The 21217-nt window shown below is 41.3% G+C and overlaps 1 protein-coding gene across 1 annotated transcript; it reads right to left on the minus strand.

Annotated features, from left to right (window-relative positions):
• Positions 1-13763: 13763 nt before the first annotated feature.
• Positions 13764-17733, minus strand: LOC115145502 (barH-like 2 homeobox protein). Its single transcript, XM_029687035.2, has 3 exons — positions 16824-17733; positions 15534-15759; positions 13764-14371 (listed from the first exon to the last, which is right to left on the minus strand). The coding sequence occupies exons 1-3, from the start codon at positions 17383-17385 to the stop codon at positions 14059-14061; spliced, it is 1101 nt and encodes a 366-aa protein (XP_029542895.1). The 5' UTR covers positions 17386-17733; the 3' UTR covers positions 13764-14058.
• Positions 17734-21217: the final 3484 nt, after the last annotated feature.

Consider the following 21217-nt stretch of genomic DNA (forward strand, 5'->3'; position numbering starts at 1 on the left):
ATTAAAAGAACAAGTCTCCCTGCTAGTCTTTACAGGCCTTGATTGTTGCATGTCATGAAATAGCTGTTAGCTTGTGACACAGCAGTAATCAACAACTTGTTTTCTGGCCTGATGCCCACAACAGCGGTAGGAGTGGGAAGAGGGCCGTGACAATAATGCTTTAGCCCCGGCTAGCTGCTAATAACACTTCACCAGGAGGCAGGTCCAGGCTTGTACACCTCACAGGTATCTGCTAACGTCTTATTGCCCATCTCTTCACACCCTCATTGCATTTAGTAGCCTGGATGTGTCACTCTGTCCTCGCCAGAAGTCGATCTGGACTGGAGACTGGAGTCAACTGCAATTTTTAAACGTAATGAACTCTAATACAACACAGGCTAGCTCCAGTAAAATAACTTTCTCACTACTCTGGTTCCAGCCTGAAAACAAGCAATGGGGGGATGAAAATTAGATAAACGACATGGGGTTTTTATTTTTCACATTGAACAATGCAGCAATAAAATCTTGTGGCATCACACACTCATGCAACATGTGGATTTTACAATCAAACATTTTTTATAACAGGTAGCAATCACTTGTCAAGCGATGCCGTTGCCCTCTGAAGGCTAATAATGTCGTATCATACCATGGAGAAACAAATGAAACTCTCAATGCAGATCCCTATAAACTTAATTTAAAAAATCCCATTTAGTCACACTAGTCAAGGGTAGTAGTCTTCACCCATCTTCACACAGTCCTGATGGATCAATCATGGAAGGAAAATAGCAGGAAAATAGCAACTGTTTTCAGTTTATTACCAGCGGTTTACAGGGGCGTGAAGGGACTAGTCAGGACTTGTATGATTGTCTAAACCGGGCACAGCTCTTGTTTATGGTCTCTTGCCGACTATTCAGTGGGCACAGAGGGGGAAGACGGGGAAGAGGGGGGGGGGAGAGAGGAGAAGGAGGCGAGAGAGGGAGATAGAGGGAGAGAGGAGAGAGAGAAGGGGAGACAGGAGATGGGGGAGCAAGGGAGATAGATGGCAGAGGGAGAGCGGGAGGGGGAGAGTGGGAGGGGGAGTGGAGGGAGAGCCATCATCTCCCCACAGGCCACTGTTGTCTCCTCAATCCCTGCTGGACCTCCCCAGCAGACACCTTCATATAGTCTAATTACCACAGTCCCAACAGCAGCCCTCCCTTCTCCCCCTCCTCCCCCTCCCCTCCTCCCCTTCTCCCTCCCCAACAGCACTCTCCCTCCCCGATGTGAACTACACAACTAATTGTTTCGTTACACCAATAATGACACAGCCCTGGGAAGAACAAAGGATAAAAACAGAAAGGTAGAGACGAAGTCGACGTGATAATGTTCATTAACCCTGATCTCTCTCTTATTACATCATCACCCCTCTCTCTCCCTCCCTCCCTCCCTCCCTCCTCTTCATACCGCCGTACTCAAATTAGTACTCAAATTAGTCCACAAATTATCCACAACCATTCCAGCTATCACTAATTATCCAAAGGGTTTGTCATTAGGCGATTTCAAATCCAATCTTAGATTAACACTTACTCAGACCTCAGGGATCCTGTGCTCCCTATAGCGGTTAAACAAACCAACAGTTCAAAGGATCAGGTATTCCACTTTAAGAGGAGAGAGAGACAAACTGGAAAAATATAAAAGCAAAGGGTAAACAACTGTTCACTTGAAAGAAACGGTTCCTGCAGCTTCACAGCAAGGACGCTCCGATCCATTATTCATTTCAGTCCAAAAATTCTCTTATCTTCTCAAATTGGTGCCTCGTAATTTCAAGAAAATTCTAAATTATGTTGTCTGGCTGAGCTCTGAGCTAATAATAAGACTGATTAAAGAGGGAAAGAGGGCACTGACCATTGTAACGATGTACGCATCCCAAAAGCCCATAGGGCTTTGGTCAAAGGTGGCTCACTATACAGGGAGAAGGGTCCCATTTGCAATGCATACAATGTATGTCCAATGCGTAGGCTCTGTTTTCGGTGCCCTTTGGGGCCAAAGTCTTTTCCACAATTAGCTAAGGCTCCCAGTAATTAATTCACAATTCTGAGTCTACTAATTCACAATAGATCAGTGCCAGTAAATCTCACTGACAAATGTCAATAAATAAAATGAGGTATGCCAAGCAAAAACCTAATTTAAAAATAATTTTTAAGAATGCTGTAAGTACAGAAATGGTTTGCTCAGTCGGAAGTTAATATCCAACTAGTCAGGGACAACTGTATGGACTTTAGAGTTTGTGACAGCAACTTCTAACGACTCGCAGCTTGTGAGCATCATAGAACAAAACAGGCATCATGTGCATGTTCCTGAGAGTTAGGACTTTACAGAGGTTTTTGTAAGAAGAACCGTCTCCGGGATCCACTCTTGTTTCACAAACACAACTCTAGCTCAGCCCCCGTTAAATCACACAGAGGAATGGTTGGTATCTGCGGATGCAGAAGAAATGGACAAATCCAATGCAACAACCCAGCAGGTTAGAAGTCTGGGCATCACAGTGGGACTATAGGACTTGGCTGTTTAATACCATTGGTACCCTGAGACTATGCAGCAGCATAGAAATGAACACAGTTCATCTGCATTTGAATAAACCCAAGTCTGAACTATGTTAGGCCTACCAGCTCCCAGAGATTTTCTCCACATGGTCAACAATACATTTATACCAGTGCGATGAATGGTCATTCGCAGACAAATGTAAAGTGATAGCGGTTTGCGCGATGAGACTGCTCCCAACTCTAATTCCCATATAACTGACAGTACTTAGTCATCCTGCGTCCCATCCAATGTAAATCTACCTTGTAGTTGTGCTAGGCTACTAAGCCTTGACAAGGTGCATACTTCCTTGCCACGGTCTTATTTCTCCACTTACATACCCAGCCGCCAGTCCCTGTGCAGTTTCCCTTTGAGAGCTATGCAGATGTTAGTTCTGACTGATCACACTCCTAATGTGCAGTAATTTAAATTGCTTCTCAGCCCACATCCTTCTCATCCTCCTCCCGCCATCCCACCCTCCCACCCTTAATGTCAGTGCATCGCTCAGTGAAAACGCAAGTACCAGAAACCAAGTCTGTCACTTAAAATATAATGCTGTCAGATCTGTTTCTTTAACCTTGAACCAATTAGCTGTTGTTGAGCTGTAATGAGTCCTGACATCACTCCGTTGTGATGAAACCCTTAATTGCTCGGGAGAAAATTGAAGCTTTTGACATCACTGCTGACAGACTTTTTTCTTTTTGCCTCTTCCCCCCCATCTCTCCCTTCGTGCGGTCGCATGTGACTTGAAAGGTAGAGGAGCTTCACCGCCATCAGCTGTCCCGTCAGGAGAGAGAGAGAGAGAGAGAGAGAGAGAGAGAGAGAGAGAGAGAGAGAGAGAGAGAGAGAGAGCTGGATGTTCTGAAATGATGAGGCCATTTAAGCCTCATGATAGGGCCTGGCTAGAGCGTCATTCAGCAGGGATGTCAGTGACATCCACGCTGGTTTGAGGAAGAACGGTGGATGCTGATAAACATTGAGCTAAAGTGTATAGATCAAAAGTGTCACGTGTTCTCCCTCTCTGTCCTCTAGGTCACCAGGCTGCTGATTATTGCGCACACGTGTCACCTTCGTTGCGCGCATCAGCGCCTATGTCACTCCCTTTGGCTCCTTCCCCAGGCGTTATTGTTTCTGTTTCATGTCTGTGCATTGTTCGTGGTTCTTGTTTTGTATTATGTTTTGTTTATTGATTAAATGATTCACTCCCTGAACTTCCTTCCAACTCCCAGGACACACGGGAGGAGGTGTTGGAGGTGATGTCGGGTCCGGATGTCAGTACCGGATCTACCAGGGAGGCCTCAGCCAGTTCGTTGGACTCTCATACCTCAGCTGGCTTGACAGGTTCACATGCCTCGACATGTTCGACGGGTTCTCCTGCCTCAGCTGACTCGACAGGTTTCCATACCTTAGCGGAATCGATAGGCTCCCATACCTCAGCTGGCTCAATAGGCTCCCATGCCTCAGCGGGCTCGATAGGCTCCCATGCCTCAGCTGGCTCGACAGGCTCCCATGCCTCAGCTGGCTCGACAGGCTCCCATGCCTCAGCTGGCTCGACAGGCTCCCATGCCTCAGCTGGCTCGACAGGCTCCCATGCCTCAGCTGGCTCGACAGGCTCCCATGCCTCAGCAGGCTCGATAGGCTCCCATGCCTCAGCTGGCTCGATAGGCTCCCATGCCTCAGCAGGCTCAATAGGCTCCCATGCCTCTGCAGGCTCGATAGGCTCCCATGCCTCAGCTGGCTCGATAGGCTCCCATGCCTCAGCAGGCTCAATAGGCTCCCATGCCTCAGTGGGCTCGATAGGTTCCTAGGCCTCAGCTGGTTCCCATGACTTGACCGACGCTTCCAGGAGTTTTCAGCCGGCTTGTCAGGCTCTCACGCCTTAGCCAGTTCGTCAGGTTTCTGCGCCTCAGCGGAGGTGACCAGTCTGCTCCTGTCCCCCGGGATCGTCCCATTGGTTGGCGTCCTTTGACTGGAGCCGCGCGCCAGGGAGGGGGTACTGTCACATATGCTCTCTCTCCGGCGCTCTAGGTCGCCATGCTCCCACGCCTCAGCTAGATCGACAGGTTCCTGCACCTCAGCAGAGGTGACTGGTCCGCTCCTGATCCCCGGGATCGTCATTTTGGTCGGCGTCTTGCGGCTGGAGCCGCGTGTCGGGGAGGGGGTACTGTCACGTGTGCTCCCTCTCCAGCCACTAGGTCACCAGGCTGCTGATTATTGCGCACACATGTCACCTTCGTTACAAGCACCAGCGCCTAATGACACTCACCTGGACTCCATCACCTCCTTGATTACCTGCCCTATATATGTCACTCCCTTTGGTTCCTTCCCCAGGCGTTATTGTTTCTGTTTCATGTCTGTGCATTGTTTGTGCTTCTTGTTTTGTATTGTGTTTTGTTTATTGATTAAATGATTCACTCCCTGAACTTGCTTCTGACTCCCAGCGCACACGATACAGGGAGACTATGGTGTGGTTTTGAGATGGAGGATGAATGGCTGTATGCATCCCAAATGGCACCCTATTCACTATATAGTGCACTACTTTTGACCAGAGCCCTATATAGGGAATAAGGTGCAATTTGTGATGCAGTCCCAGGCTCAGGGAAGAATACTATACAGCGCATTGGGAAAGTATTCAGACCCCTTGACTTTTTCCACATTTGATGTTACCGCCTTATTATAAAATTGATTTAATAAAAAATCTTCCTCATGAATTTACGCAATACCCATTAATAACAAAGCAAAAACTGTTTTTTGGGTGTTTTTCTTGCAAATGTATTAAAAAAAAAGTATTCAGACCCTTTGCTATGAGACTCGAAATTGAGCTCAGGTGCATCTTGTTTCCATTGATCATCCTTCAGATGTTTCTACAACTTGATTGGAGTCCACCTGTAGTAAATTCAATTGATTGGATATGATTTGGATAGGCACACACCTGTCTATACAAGGTCCCACAGTTGACAGTGCATGTCAGAGCAAAAAATCAAGCCATGAGGTCGAAGGAATTGTCCGTGGAGCTCCGAGACATGATTGTGTCGAGGCACAGACCGAAAAAATGTCTGTACCATTGAATTTCCCCAAGAACACAGTGGTCTCCGTCATTCTTAAATGGAAGACGTTTGGAACCACCAAGACTCATCCTAGAGCTGGCTGCCCAGCCAATCTGCGCAATAGGGGGAGAAGAGGTGACCAAAGAGGTGACCAAGAACCCAATGGTCACTCTGACAGAGCTCCAGAGTTCCTCTGTGGAGATGTGAGAACCCTCCAGAAGGACAACCATCTCTGCAGCACTCCACCAATAAGGCCTTTATGGTAGAGTAGCCAGGCGGAAGCCACTCCTCAGTAAAAAGGCACATGACAGTCCACTTGGAGTTTGCCAAAAGGAAACTAAAGACTCTCAGACAATGAGAAACAAGATTCTCTTGTCTCATGAAACCAAGATTGAACTCTTTGGCCTGAATGCCAAGCATCACGTCTGGAGGAAACCTAGCACCATCCCTACGGTGAAGCATGGTGGTAGCATCATGCTGTAGGTATGCTTTTCAGCAGCAGGGTATGGGAGAGTAGTCAGGATTTAGGGAAAGATTAATGGAACAAAGTACAGAGATCCTTGATGAAAACCTGCTCCAGAGAACTCCCCAGAGAACTCTGGGGTGAAGGTTCACCTTCCAACAGGAGAACGACCCTAAACACACAGCCAAGACAACGCAGGAGTGGCTTCGGGAAATGTCTCTGAGTGGTCCAGCCAGAACCTAGACTTGTAACCAATCTAACATCTCTGGAGAGACCTGAAAATAGCTGTGCAGCGACGCTCCCCCATCCAACCTGACAGAGCTTGAGAGGATCTACATAGAAGAATGGGAGAAACTCCCCAAATACAGGTGGGCCAAGCTTGTAGCGTCATACCCAAGAAGAATCAAGGCTGTAATCACTGCCAAATGTGCTTCAAGTAAGTACTGAGTAAAGTGTCTGAATACTTATGTGAATGTGATATTTCCATTTTTGCAATGAAATTTGCAAACATTTCTAGAAACCTGTTTTTGCTTTGTCATTATGGGGCTATTGTGTGTAGATTGATGAGGATTGTTTTTTAAATTTCAGATTAAGGCTGTAACGTAACAAAATGTGGAACAGGTCAAGGGGTCTGAATGCTTTCCGAATGCACTGTATGGCTAATGTTTGGACCAGGAATGAGACTGTTGTCTATTCGAGGGTTATTCGCTATTGCCCTGTGTTTTGGTTGATCATGTCACATGACCTGGATTTTAACCTTTATTTAAAGCCTTTTCAAGAAATTAGAATTACACCAAAAATGTAAGCAATTGTCTGAGGATGGTGCTGGACCATTTGACATGAATGAAAAAGAGGAAATTGTGATGAAAATGCATTAAATAAAGGATCAAATAAATACTGGTCATGACATGATCAACCAAAGCACAAAGACCTAACTATTATGATTAACCAAAATTGGGAGAACCCCTCCTAGACATAACAACTCCTCCAAGTGACAGGAATGTCCGGTGATATCTTATTGTTTCCAGTTTCATTTAAATCATTCATTAACAGTTGACCCATGTGACTGTGACTGCCTCTAATGAAAAGCAACGGATCCCTTTGAAAACAGCCTTTGTGGCATCGATATGAGTCAGAAACAGTTATTCTAATAGGATAATAGGATTATTTTTGGTCATATAGTCAGTCTCGTCTAAAACATCCATACGTCACAACGTATTAGCCGCAGATTTGAAATGGAATGTGAGATGTAAATCTACATCTGGAAGAGGATGATAGAAATCCTTAATACTTCATGTGATGATTTTTCTATTTGATCGTAATTATTCCTATATAGCCTACACTTTCTTGTTTTGAACTTCTAATGCAAGTTGGGCAGGTGTGGCAATTTATTTTACCTTTATTTAACTAGGCAAGTCACTTAAGAAAGAAATCGTACTTTTGATGACGGTTTAGGAACAGTGGTTTATGTGCGTTGTTCAGGGGCCAAAGGACAGCTTTTTACCTTGGGGATTCGATCTTGCAACCTTTCGGATACAAGTCCAACGATCTAACGACTAGGCTACCTGCCACCCCAATGATCGCAAGAGCAGCTGCTCACGGTTTTGATGGCTCCAATGCAGTTCCACGTCTGACACAGCCAAAACATCCGCTATGCAGGTGTCTGCTATCACCAGTTAACGCTTGAGCTGATTGAATCCAGGGGTTCTATTCAATTTGTATCGCTGAATCGTTATAGGTTGCTGATTGAAATGTAGAGGTAATTTCCGATTGAGCTGACATATGCAGCGTTAATTGTGAATGCAGTCTCCGCCAATTCGGATTGCCTTTACATTTTCATCATTCTGTAATGCTGGACTTACAGCGATATGGATTGAATAGAGTCCTAGGCCTATATTGTAGACTACTTAGACGTCTCCTTGACTCAAGTTGACAAAATGTAGATTCTCAGCAGAAGGTCATACAAGCGGGCTTCAACTCCGTCTGGGCCTATTTCATTTCCAACCAATCAGTTTCTGATGGAAGGACTGCTTGATGGAGGTGTAAATCTAAGCGCACATTAATAGACTGAAACACCTTATGTTATACACTTACCATACTTGCTTGTCAATTCGTATTAGCTGCAGCTTAATCAAAGTCAGGCCGTTTATCTCACATCGGCCTAATTGAACAAAGCTGACGGCAGCTTATTATGCTTAGCCAATAATAATGCACTAAATCACAGATTGGGCACATCCTTGCATGTTGCCACACATCATGAAACACATTGAGCCAAAAATGACAGACATTCGCCATTGTCACAAAATAGAAGTCAATTGATTGAACATGAAATTGACTTTGATATGATTGAAACAGCCTTCGGAAAGTATTTACACAAAGTGTTATGTTTGGGGCAAATCCAATACAACACATTACTGACTACCACACTCCATATTTTCAAGCATGGTTGTGGCTGCATCATGTTATGGGTATGCTTGTAATCACTGAGAACTGGGGAGTTTTTCAGGATAAAAAATAAACAAAATGGAGCACAGGCAAAATCCTATAGTAAAACCTGGTTCAGTCTGCTTTCCACCAGACACTGAGAAATTAATTCCCCTTTCAGCAGGACAATAACCTAAAACACAAGGCCATATCTACACTGGAGTTGCTTACCAAGAATACTGAATGTTCTACTTGAAAATCTATGGCAAGACCTGAAAATGGTTGTCTAGCAATGATCAACAACCAAATTTGACAGAGAGTGAAGAATGTTGAAAAGAATAGTGGGGAAATATTGCACAATCCAGGTGTGGAAAGCTCATAAAGACTTATGCAAAAAGACTCACAGCTATAATCACTGCCAAAGGTGCTTCTACAAAGTTTTGACTCAGAGGTGTAAATACTTTTGTAAATTAGATATTTATATATTTACTTTTCAATACATTTTCTGCGTGTTCTTCAACCATGTTCTCACATTCTCATTATGTGTTATTGTGTGTAGATGGTTGAGAAAGAAAATATATTTAATCCATTTTGAATTTAGGTAACACAACAAAATGTGGAATAAGTCAAGGGGTATGAATACTTTCTGAAGGCACTGTAGGCCCATGTAGCCTATGTAGGATACCTTTCAACTTAGTCATCTCGGTTTTAATGTTAAGCATAATTTTATCGTTCACCTGTTTGTAACAATTGCTATTAGCCTACTTTGGCAACTTTGTATTTGTAGTCAACGTGTTCTGGAGTTATCGGCAGTCAGAGTCAGACAGATAGCTTAAACGTCTTGATTTTTGCGTAGATATTCTGTGAACAAAGTGCCGTGGAATGGAAAAATAATAATTTAATTATGCACTTTGGCTGCTTTATGAATGGTCTGGATCACTCGTAGATGTGCGATGGTTTACATTTGAGTAATAATTCCAAGATGACCTTCACGTTACGAAGGCCATGGGAAACGAGGCCCAGGTATACAGTAGATATTCCAATGTCAGAGTTTATGAAAATATACATATTGTTAATATCATAGATGAGCAATGGAAAAGCAAACACAAGGCTAAACGATGGTATGTCTGGTGTTGGCCAATGTCAACTGCACTTGTTGAACAAGTTTTAAAATTCCCTCCCCGGCCTAAATACTATTTTAAATGATATATCCTACAAAGTGCAGATTATTGGCTCACGTGGTTATATAGGCTATGCTACATATACACAATAGTGCATTTTTGGAATTATTAATAGGGACAATATTGGTTCATTTCACGCCTCTAGCAGTAATTGTATGGTTTGAGTGTATGCGACAGGTCCTACACCACAACGCCTGCCCACAATCACAGCTTCTGCACAATCCCAATTCGCATTTTGCATGATTTTAACCTTATTACTGTTTTCTGAAACTCACAAGCTTTGAAAACGCACATCTTGACAACCCACCATCTTGCAAATTATCACTTTGACACCCAGCCATCATCACCGTACAAGTTTAAGGATCCAACCAATGATAATTAAGGGAGGATACCCAAATGCGTAAAATACACCACCATCCCGCCTCTCTGTTTGTGAAACTGTGCGCGTAAAAGCGTGCGCGTCATAGCCAAAGCCAACCAAGCCACCATCCAAGAGCCAACCAAGTCCCCTCGCACGTCTCGGGCGCATACTTACTGTAGAAGTGTTTTTATTGTTTGGGATAAAAACGATCTGGTGATATTCGTGTTAAGAGAGAGACGCAAGTGGCGTAGTAATGAGAGGGCCGAGGAGAGTGTAAGTGTTACCTCATTAAGATAATGACTAAGATATCGCAGCCATTACATCAGTTGGAAAATGCAGCAGCGATTAAAGAGGGCCAACACAGTTGGTTCCTCGAGGCAACGAGAACAAACCAGCCCTCTGAAGCCCTTCTGTTCTGTTCTGGCTAATGTGTGTCATGGCAATGAAAGGCCTGAACATCTTCGTTTTATTGTTAAGACCCCTTCCCGTCGCCTTCTCCAACCAACCAACCAACCGCTTGGTATTTCATATGCGTGTTCTGCCTATAGAGTGCAATGTATTTTAGCTAAATAATAACACAAAACCGACAAACGCATATCTGCTTGAGCCATGCAAAAGTTGAATTTACAATTTGATCTTTGAAGCTTTTTTTTTTTTTTTACAACACAGGGAACTTCGGCTGGTTAATTTTATTCTGCAAGCTTTAAAGCTAGAATCCTAGTTACTACATATACATGGATGATATATAGGCCTAGCCATTGATTCTTGAAAAATAGAACTTGTAAATGCTTAGTTTAACTGTCGTACCCCATCAGAACCCAAAATACAAGTTTTTTTTACTTCAATGTTTGAAAACAATGTAAATGAAGACAAACACTGTATAGCCTCAAAACATGGTTGAAGCTGAGATATCATGGATGGTCAGTCCTTGCATCCATTGCTTTCTGTTTGAATTTGAGAGTGGTTACATTTCTCCAGGCCCATCCCTCAGCTTTTTACCAAAACACAGGTGGGGTATCCGCTGTGTTGTTCTTTCAATTAAGGATTCTAGCTTTAAATATTTTGTCTGCATGACACACTCACGGACAGTGATTTTAATCACAAATCATCATATAAAATTGATTAGGCCTGTTTTTTCTATTTAAAAAAAATATTCAAAAATTAGAATTTTAATCAACATTGATTTATATTTTAGTTGGGCATAAGTGGTTGACTTTATGATTTCTTTCTATTTGTTGTAAATTGTGAATATTTTTGCCATTGTTGGGGTCATCTGAAACGATCCGGCATAAGAAAGGGGGCCACGGCTATAGTCGTTTGAACATGAGGGGCCACTGCCTAGTAATTCACATAGCGGTTGAATGGCTTATTATGAATGAATTGGAATGGCGCACCCATCCTTTGCCCAGAGCAATAAATAAATTATGTTTAGAAGCCATGCATACGATAAAATGCCTCCTTATTGTTGCTAAATTGGACATGTGTGCAATACTGCTGATGAGCAGACAGCTAATGTAAAAGCAGATCACATTTAGTCAAGTTCATTTGTTTTCTAATTACCAATCAGTCCTAAAGGTAAAAATAAATAAAAAAGGATTTTGTGCATCGTGCAATTCGATGGCATTTAGGCTATTTCTTCCTAATAGCCTAAGTTTTCTTATTTTATTTTATTTTTTAATTATGCGAAAAAGAAAATGTATACCCTAATACTAGCCTTACTCATCAAAATGTTGCAATATAAATAATGATGGTGTGCATCAATACAAATCTGATTTGCCATACAGTGTTTGTGTGAATACCTCCTTGGTCCCTCGCCTGTGTGAGCATACATTGTTTTATCTGTTTGCTAGCTTTTAATTAGGCAATATAATGGTGGACCACTGAACTATCCGCTTTTCTATCCTCAAATGGGAAGAATGTCTGACGCTTCTTGTGTTGAAATTCACCAATGACCGGCTCTGCAGTCTCTGTTGTGAATACCAATTAATGCATATGCAAATAACGCTGCAGGAAATATGAGAACAAATTATTTGTTTATTAAGGGACACATAATCCCTATATTTGAGCCATCGTCGTTTTATATTTATTTTCGTTCTTTTTTCAAGAGCTACCTTTTGTTTTACAGTTTAAATTTCTTTGGGACAGTCACGTATAGCCTAATAAAGACAATAGTCCAGGTTATTTTCTTATTGCGTTGCTAAACTGTGAGGAAACTACAATTGGGCTATAGCCTACATAAAGCAGCCTAGCGTTCCCTTGTCACTGTCGAGACCAGCAAAGGTCAACTTGGCTAGAACAGGAATTTAATAACACGGTAATCAGCAAACGATTCACCAATTAGGGAAGCCCAAACAAACGTGCCCCAAGGCGCTTCCATCCGAGAGTCAATTCACTTGAAAGCGGCCCCTCGCCACTATTCTCTGGGGGATGTGATTATACTTTTTTTTTTAAATACTATTCTAATGTTCATTTAATTATTGTCCCACGTGGTATTTTTAAAAATCTCTGTCACCGATAGCAAACATACACGTTGTCCCAAATAGAAAATAATAAGAGTATACAAGACCCGAAATAGGCGCAAATGTCCTGTAAGGCCAGCTGATACATTTTTTTTTTTTTTTTTTTTAAATGGCTTTTATGTTTTGGGCAATAGCCCTGATAGGCCTACCTGTTTATATATTGTTGTAAATCCCTGTCCTCTATGGCCCTAATAAGTCAAAATGTTTCGCTTATTAGGCTACCATAAGCATAAAGGCCTATCTGAGTCTGATTTAACTAGGCCTAGCCTAATTATTGTCCTTTTTTTCTTCAAGAAATTTTAATAAATTTTCCGTTTTCACTTATAAATGAAAGGATGCCAAAATATGGACAACGAACAATATAACATTTCTAGTGATGTGTTGTTTGTTTACAATTTTTTTCTTTAGTTTTAATGTCAGTGCACTTTTTAATCTCTCACGCTGAGATGCCTCGCGCTTGCTGTCTGTCGGGTGCGCTAGTCTCGAGCGTTGTGCTCGCATAGAACAGCTGCTGCGCGAAGACCACCTTCCCGATTCCCAGGGTACCAACCCAGCATCTAATCAAACCATTCATTCTCACCATCACATAGAGAGAGCTGGCTGTTGCATATGCATATAGGCGACCGAGGGGAGACTACAGTTCTCGCCAAATGAATGCGGTCACATGATAGAGTGAAAAGTAATCTAAAGAAAGTCCTATTTGCATTACCGATTAAATCATGTTCGATTAACGTAGTCCTAACGTTGAATCTATAAGTGATTTTAAATGTATAGGAAATACATTTATTTTGGAAATATATACATTGTAAAACTTGAAATCCGGGCATTCGAGATGAAGATTTCAGATTAAACCCCCCCAAAAATGTGACGTCTGATATTTGGTTATGTAGGCTACTTAAACAATACATATTATCTTTATAATTATCTTTCATATTATCTTTATAAATCGCGCTACATAGGTTATTTTAAGAGCTATCGTGTTGTATGGGTATGCTAGGTCTCTTTTAAACTAATTGACTGCACATTATCAGAATGTAAACAAATGTGTGTCTTGGTATCTCGTATTAACCCCATAGGCCTACGCTTTCAGCCTGCAGAAATATTAATGTCACATGGCGTTTTGAATGTTTGGATGACAATGAAGGTCAGGCTGACTGCCCCGGACGTCTTTCACATAGAAGTATCCGAGAATAATCATTTTAGTATCATTCCGTCTTTATTCAACCCTTTCTCTCCACCTAATAAACTTTATAAGTTTATTTGCTAGTATAAGTGTATTTGTACAAAAAAAAACTAAACAAACAATCAATCAGACATATGAACAGTCCTTTTTCTGTCATGGCCTCGACTCGATGCTGGCTCTCAGTCATATTCAATATTACATCCTTTTACTTCTTCTGTAAAGTTGTATTTTATATATTGTTTTTTTTTCAAATGTATTTTTCATCGTTTGTTCAGCGCAGTTAGTCACATCACATGTAGACCAGGTTAAAACTGTTTTTATGGAATCGTCTTGTTGTTGTATCTACCGCTGATGCTGCGTGCCGGGCATGCCGTTACCCAGCGGGTTCAATGCCGGTTGGCCCCCAGGCCCAAGGCCATGGATGAGTACTCTCGGGACAAGAGGCCTCTGGAGACCGGGATGTGGTTGCTGCGGAGTCCGGTACATACTGCTGTACATTGCTGCGGCTGCTGCGGCTGCTGTTGTGCTGTCCATGGTGCCCAACAAGCTCGGGTGGTAGAAATAGGGAGACGGGAACATTCTTTGTAAAGCGGAATAATTTCCGGCTTCAGCCAGTAGCTCTAATCCGACCGCTGTCTGTCTTTTCCACTTCGTCCTGAAATCAGATCAAAATACAACAAATCAATTATTTAACTGGTTCAGACTCTGAGAATTCCCCAAACGGACCCTTAATTGGTAAGATCTAATTATTTGCAGCATGAATCGGTGATTATGCCTTTAATTAGCCTATGCAAAGGACACATCCAAGAAAAGTTAGGCTTTTTCAAGTGCGCAGTGCCTATATTTAGTCTATAAAATCATAGATTAATTTCAGATCATTATTCCCTCACTTGATCCTTCTCGCTAGGCCTCACCAAGTGCACTGTAAACATTGGCAGGCTAACTTTAAGATGGTAGGCTATAGCCTAATTAGGCCTATACAATAATGTATAAAAACGTAGGCGTTGTGTTACCATCGGCTATATTGAACGAGAAAGAAAACCGCAGGATTATAAAATGATTGCAGTCATACCATATTTCGTCATTATATTGTGCTCTGTCTGTATTTATTTTGGCTACTATATGGGCGCCGGCGCTGTTAACACTAATCTTGGCTGACATTTGGGGAAATCTTAACACTGATGCCGGAGAGGCAAATTGTGCATTGTCAACATCATGTAGCGACTGTTCAGACATACTTTTATAACCCCAGGGGGATGTGTATTTCAATAACCAATATCACGTAATAAAACTGTGTGGGTTAATCTTGTAAATAAATATCCTTATGTGTCTAGGTCCATGGCAACCATTTTGATTAGACCTGTTTAACTATTCCTCTTGATCTGTTCTAAAGTTATTCTATTGTACTGTATTGCATTCTATTCGATTCTATCCGTTCAGTAGTCCTAATTGTCTGAAAACCATGCAGGTTATGGGCCTGCATTTAAAGGCAACAAAAGCCTAATACAAAAAAAATACACTTAACTGCACATCATACACAGGCCAACTCCTAATTATTATATTCCAGTCTAACGAAGTTAACTAAAAAACAGCACTTACATCGTGTTATTATAGGCTTACATTACTACAGTTATTAAAATGATATAACATTATTATTAGTAGGCTATATTCATGTAAATAACATCACCACCAATAAAAACTAGCCTAATAATAAACAAAAATAAGCTCATAATAATAGCCTAATAATAACAGAGATTATTTAAAAACAAAAACATTGTGAAGATAATGAATGATGTTTTATAATAGGTGTGACATACCGTCGGTTTTGGTACCAGGTTTTCACCTGTGTGTCGGTCAGGTTGAGTGCTGCCGCGAGGTCCATGCGATCCTGCACGCTGAGGTATTTTTGGCGCTCGAAGCTTCGCTCGAGTTGGTTGAGTTGATGGTCTGAAAAGGCCGTCCGTGCTTTACGAGGTTTTTTTGACCGTGATTGAGGACTATCTCTGCTACTTGAAATTTCCCGTTCATTCTCTTCTTTTGTTCCTGAATGGGAAAAATTATAAGTGGATAATAATTTTAGTTTTTATTTAGGCCTAATTCAAGCCTATGGTCCAATGAAAATAAATTAGCAACAAATACGTGTCCTATCAGTTCTGAGCTAAAATAAGGTCAAAATATGTATTCTAAAAATGAAAAATATAAATAAATTGAAATAAACAGTTGCTTTTAAACTTTGAACCTGTTACAATAGTATTTTATAAAGCTGAGCAACCGAGTTGAAACTGAAGTACTGCATTTGTCAGACAGCCAGCCAGCCAGCAAAAAAATAAAAAATATCTACGGCCAATAAGAAATCCGGACTGTATTTGTCAACTTAAGTTTTTAGCAGTAAAACTGGGAAATCGATATGTCAATCCATCTCTATTTGTAGCAGTTTCTGCAGCGCTCGTGATCCGCCCTCTAGGAAGAACAATAATCTCTCTAATTGACACACAAGGGAGGCTCGCGCACCGGGAACATCTCGCGCCAGCCTTACATCTGTTTTCGATTCTGTTATGCTAATAAAAAAGGGCAACTGAAAATCAACCCTTTAATATCATTGTCTAATAAGACAGCCTTTGAAACATATACACAAAGTGGTCTACATTCAAGGCAGTTAGCCTGTACTGTACACTGTGTTTGAGCTTAAAAATAACTATACCGACCAAAGAAGCCTACTAAAAAGCATTATCATGTGAATTTGAATTTCCATGTGCGTAAAATATATGACAAACAAAGGTGTTCTTCTTGTTACTATTATTGTTGAATTATTATGCCTATTGACGCAATTGACCTATTCAATTTGGTGGTTATTTTCCAATAACATTTTTCTATAGGCTAGGATACTTTCAACTTTTTTAGGCACAGAAAATTCAACACAAATAGGCTTTGTATGTGAGCTTTGTATGTATTCTGCACACCATTATCCGACTATGACAGCCTACCCAATAAAATACACGTTTATAAGTACACTGAAAAGCTCACTTACGCCATCCAAGAACTAAACCATAAAAAAGCATACAAAACATTTCCATACAGGTCTAAGTGTAACCTAAATATTCACTTACCGTTGCATTTCATTTCCATATCGTCTCTTTTGTCCAACTTGCTCCTATTTTCATCTTGTTCCAACTTCGGCCTGAAGCCGTCCCCACTGTCCCTGGCATTCTCAGGTTTGGGGGTGTGATGGGGTGACTGTACGCTGGTGCTGTAAGGTGCGCACGCTGCCAGGGGTTTGCTGTCGCCTAAAATGTCTTTGATTAAAAACGAAGAGGTGGCAGTCCTGGGGGCACAGGCGGCCCCGGCCCCTAGCTGCTGCGGCTGGGGCGATAGTTGCAAACTCCCTGGTTGGTTGTGGTGGTGGTGGTGGTGGTGGTGATGTGGTAGGCTGTCTTGGAGCAGATGCGGCTCGGCGTGCTCCATGGTGACCGAGATGGGGGAAGAGGGGGCCGTTCCCACTGTGTCTATGTCCGAACATGACGGGGACGGGGTGGCCTGGCTCCGGCTGAAATCCACTGTCCTGCTGTCGCCGAGGCGGAAATCTCCGTTCATTAGCGCGGTGTTAACAGAATTAGTAGCGTTGGATAAAATAGTGTCTATTCCAAAGTTCGATCCGCTGGAGGATTCCATAGTAAGAAAAGGAAATAAATACGGGAATTTAAGTCTTCATAACAACATTAAATTGTATCCTCCATACAATTAAAAACTAAACGAAAACTATAAGATAACATTAACAGAGGCACATGTACTCCTAAAAGTCAAACGAATTTAAGAGTTGAAATGGTCAGGAAAATAAACAAAAGCGAAATCCACGTTTTATATAAAAATACGGTCCAATAATATGTTGCTACATTCAATAGTAAATCTGGAGACCAGTGGGTCTGTCTGTGTAGTCCACGTCCTTTGTTATGGGTAATGAACTTTCTCTCAAAGTTGTGGTGTGGAGATTCGTACGGCTAACTCCTCAACATCACGCTCCCCTTTTGCTTGTAATCGTTCTAGTGTTGCTCTACAATTACTTCCTATACTGACGTCACGGCCACGGTGAGGGAACTAATATTTTCTACTTTATCATAACACTCTCCGCGTTTTCCTCTTCCTCTCCTGTCATTGGTTACAGCGTGACGGCCCCCGCACCTCACCAATCAGGGAGTTGTTTCTTTATCTTGACAATCTCGAGCCAGCCATTGAATTCTGGATGATCTTTTGAGCCATGCTTATTCGACTATGCCTTGGCATAAGCCTTCTTCATGTAAGCAGAAAAATAAAAACCGAAATTGCAGTGTTTAAATGGAGTGTTGAATAGAAAGGAAATAAAATGCAGCACTGGAAATTCATTTGCGTTAGTATGTGTTTTTACACAGTATTTGCACGAGTTGATTTGTTTTTATTAACAACAACCGAAAAAAAATCTAACTAAAAGCAATTCGCTATATTTTTTTCCAGCTACACAATTGCAAAATGCAACCATGTCTACAACCCTATCGAACTAGCTATTGCTACGTCTGTCTGCTAAATAACATTCATGACATGTCTAATATGTCAATGGTTTATTTCCGTGACATGGAATGCATGAGACAGGCTCATAGAATCTAGACAGGCTCATAAAATCTTACACACTAAGAAAAAAAGGTTCTAGATAGAGCCTCAATATACTGTAGAACCCATTTTTAGGGTTCTTTGATCAGAACCCCAGGGGTTCTTGTTCACTGAACCAGCATTGGTTCCATTTAGAACCCTTGGGTTCCATATAGGGTTCTATATGGAACCAATTTCGGTTATATATTGAACCTTAAGGGGTGCCATATATGAAGCAAGCATTTAACTATTTTCATATAACTAATATAACTCGAACACTTTTCTAAGAGTGTAGAACGAACGCACGGTTGTATTTTTGTGTCAGGCTTTTCTAACAGTATAGCTCGAATTTGAGGGAAATTGTGGGGTGAATATTTTGGTGTAGACTATTTTCCAGATTAAGTTTAATCTTATTTCATCAATTGAGTATTGTATTGCTAGGTTTTCTATAATCCCAAACCTTACACCTAAGAAAACTATATGTATTATACCAGTGGCAATACATTGCAGGGATGTGAATGGAGACAGAGAAATAGTGATAAGACCTAGCGCGATACATGTGCTTGTAAATGGGAGGAGTGGTAACTGTCATGACAGCACACAGTTCTCCACTCTAATTAGTACAGTAATTATGAAATGCTAATGAACGATCAAAGGTATTATAATTACACTACTTTCTGATGTGGAATTGAAGGACGGAGCGGGAACGTTATATATTCCTTTTTGACAGAACTGCATGCTGTGCGTACATGCTCTATATATTTTCTAGTCGGTTCTATTGTGCTCTGTTTGTGCTCTAAAGGATTCCTGAAATTCTTATTCTGGTATTTATCCTGCTAGCTAGAGCGACACATGTTACACCTGGGTCTGACGACGAGACGTCAACACTGGCGTTTTTTCGCCTGCAGATTCTCTCTCTCTCTCTCTCTCTCTCTCTCTCTCTCTCTCTCTCTCTCTCTCTCTCTCTCTCTCGTTCTCTCTCTCTCTCTTTCTCTCTCACTTTGCAGCATGTTTGTAGTGTGGTGATGGTGGTTGTGTTTTCCCGAGCTGGCCGCGGCGGTACCAGACCGGTTAAACATTATTCTGCAACTGATCACGCTGTGATTTGGTGCTCGGGCAGGGTTCCACTGACAGACCAGCGTGGGACTCATCATTAGGTTTGTAGTACTTTGATATTTGTTGTCCGACTTCAAATTAAATGCATTGATAACGAGAACATTGAATATAATTGATTTGACTTGTTTTTGTTTGTTCATTTTACCAAAGTCTGATATGAACTTTGTTACTAAGGCCTAAATTCGAAGCTAAAATGTGATATGTTGTGTGTTTGGGTTAACGACGATATGGAGAGTTCATAGGCCTAATTTAAAAACTTTTTAACACTTAGAAATGATACTGTTACAAATATTAATGAAAAGCTAAAATATATATTAATGTATTTATTAATGAATTATTAATATAATACATTTATTCATTTAATCCCTGAAACGGCTTAAACTTTGGGGGAGTTGATGAATTGCTCGGTTTATGAATATTATCGACAACGGCAAAGACGGGGCTCGATGGAACTCAGCTAATGTTGTTCACTGACACAAACAAGATATCGACAAAATGGACATGGTTGGAAAATAAGCTCTCGTTAACATGTTCAATATTTGTAGCCATTTATATACAATCCAAGCGCCATACAGGCTACGTATTCTGTATTGTTGTATTCAGTTTCTCAGTAGGCCTATATGCTATTTTGTTGCTGGCCACAGCATATATTTTGAAACTATTTACATTTAACAATGGTGGAATTCACAATGATTTACCATGACAGGGTTACGAGATTTATCAAATAAAATGGCAAGATGTAGAAAGGAAAATGTCATATTTACACCGATTTTGATTAGATAGAATATCAAAAGTGATTCCTTGAGAGGGGCTCTTTTGGAATGTGATCCTCTCATGCGCCGCAGACAGCTCAGGCTTGATTAAACGAATTTCGTCACAAGGCGGCGACAAATATACCAGATTATTATGCACAATAGGCTAATAATGCACCGTTTCGTTGCCTAATAAAGGTTTGTTATATGTCAGGAGGATTTCTCATTTCTAAAATAATAAATCAAATGTGATCATTAACGAAACTTTTATGCTAGGATTTGTTGATGTCCACAGAAATGCTGACCCATGTTGACTCCAATGCTTCCAACAGTTGTCTCAAATTGTCTGGATCTCCTTTGGGTGATGGACCATTCTTGATACACACGGGAAACTGTTCAGCCTGAAAAACCCAGCAGCGCTGCAGCTCTTGACACCGTGTGCCTGCACCTACTACCATGCCCCATTCAAAGGCACTTAACTGTTGTGTTTTGCCCATTCACCCTCTGAATGTCACACATTCACAATCCATGACTCAGTTGTCTCAAGGCTTAAAAATCCTTCTTTAACCTGTCTCATCACCCTCATCTACACTGATTAAAGTGGATTTAACAAGTGACATCAATATAAGGGATCATATCATTCACCTGCATTCCCCTGGTCAGTCTGTGTCATGGAAAAATAAGATGTTCTTAATGTTTTGTAAACTCGGTGTATACAGGATACAAGTGAAAAAACAAACAAGAACATTATCATTAGCCAAAATACATTTTTACTTGTTCAAGTTTAACTTGATTTGAGTATATAAGTAAGTCCAAAATGGATAACAGTATGTCAAACACAAGGTTGTGTTGTGGTGTGTATTGATTTAGGCAACATTATTAGAATACGAACGATCTAGAACACATAGGTCTAGTTCAGGGGTTTTTCACGTAGCCTATTTAAATCAACCACCACGTGGGAGAAGAACAATCCACAAGCAATGTATTATTCTATTTACCTTTCTTTCTCTAAAGTA

The sequence above is a fragment of the Oncorhynchus nerka genome, linkage group LG17 (assembly GCF_034236695.1).
Source record: "Oncorhynchus nerka isolate Pitt River linkage group LG17, Oner_Uvic_2.0, whole genome shotgun sequence".
NCBI classification, from domain to species: domain Eukaryota; kingdom Metazoa; phylum Chordata; class Actinopteri; order Salmoniformes; family Salmonidae; genus Oncorhynchus; species Oncorhynchus nerka.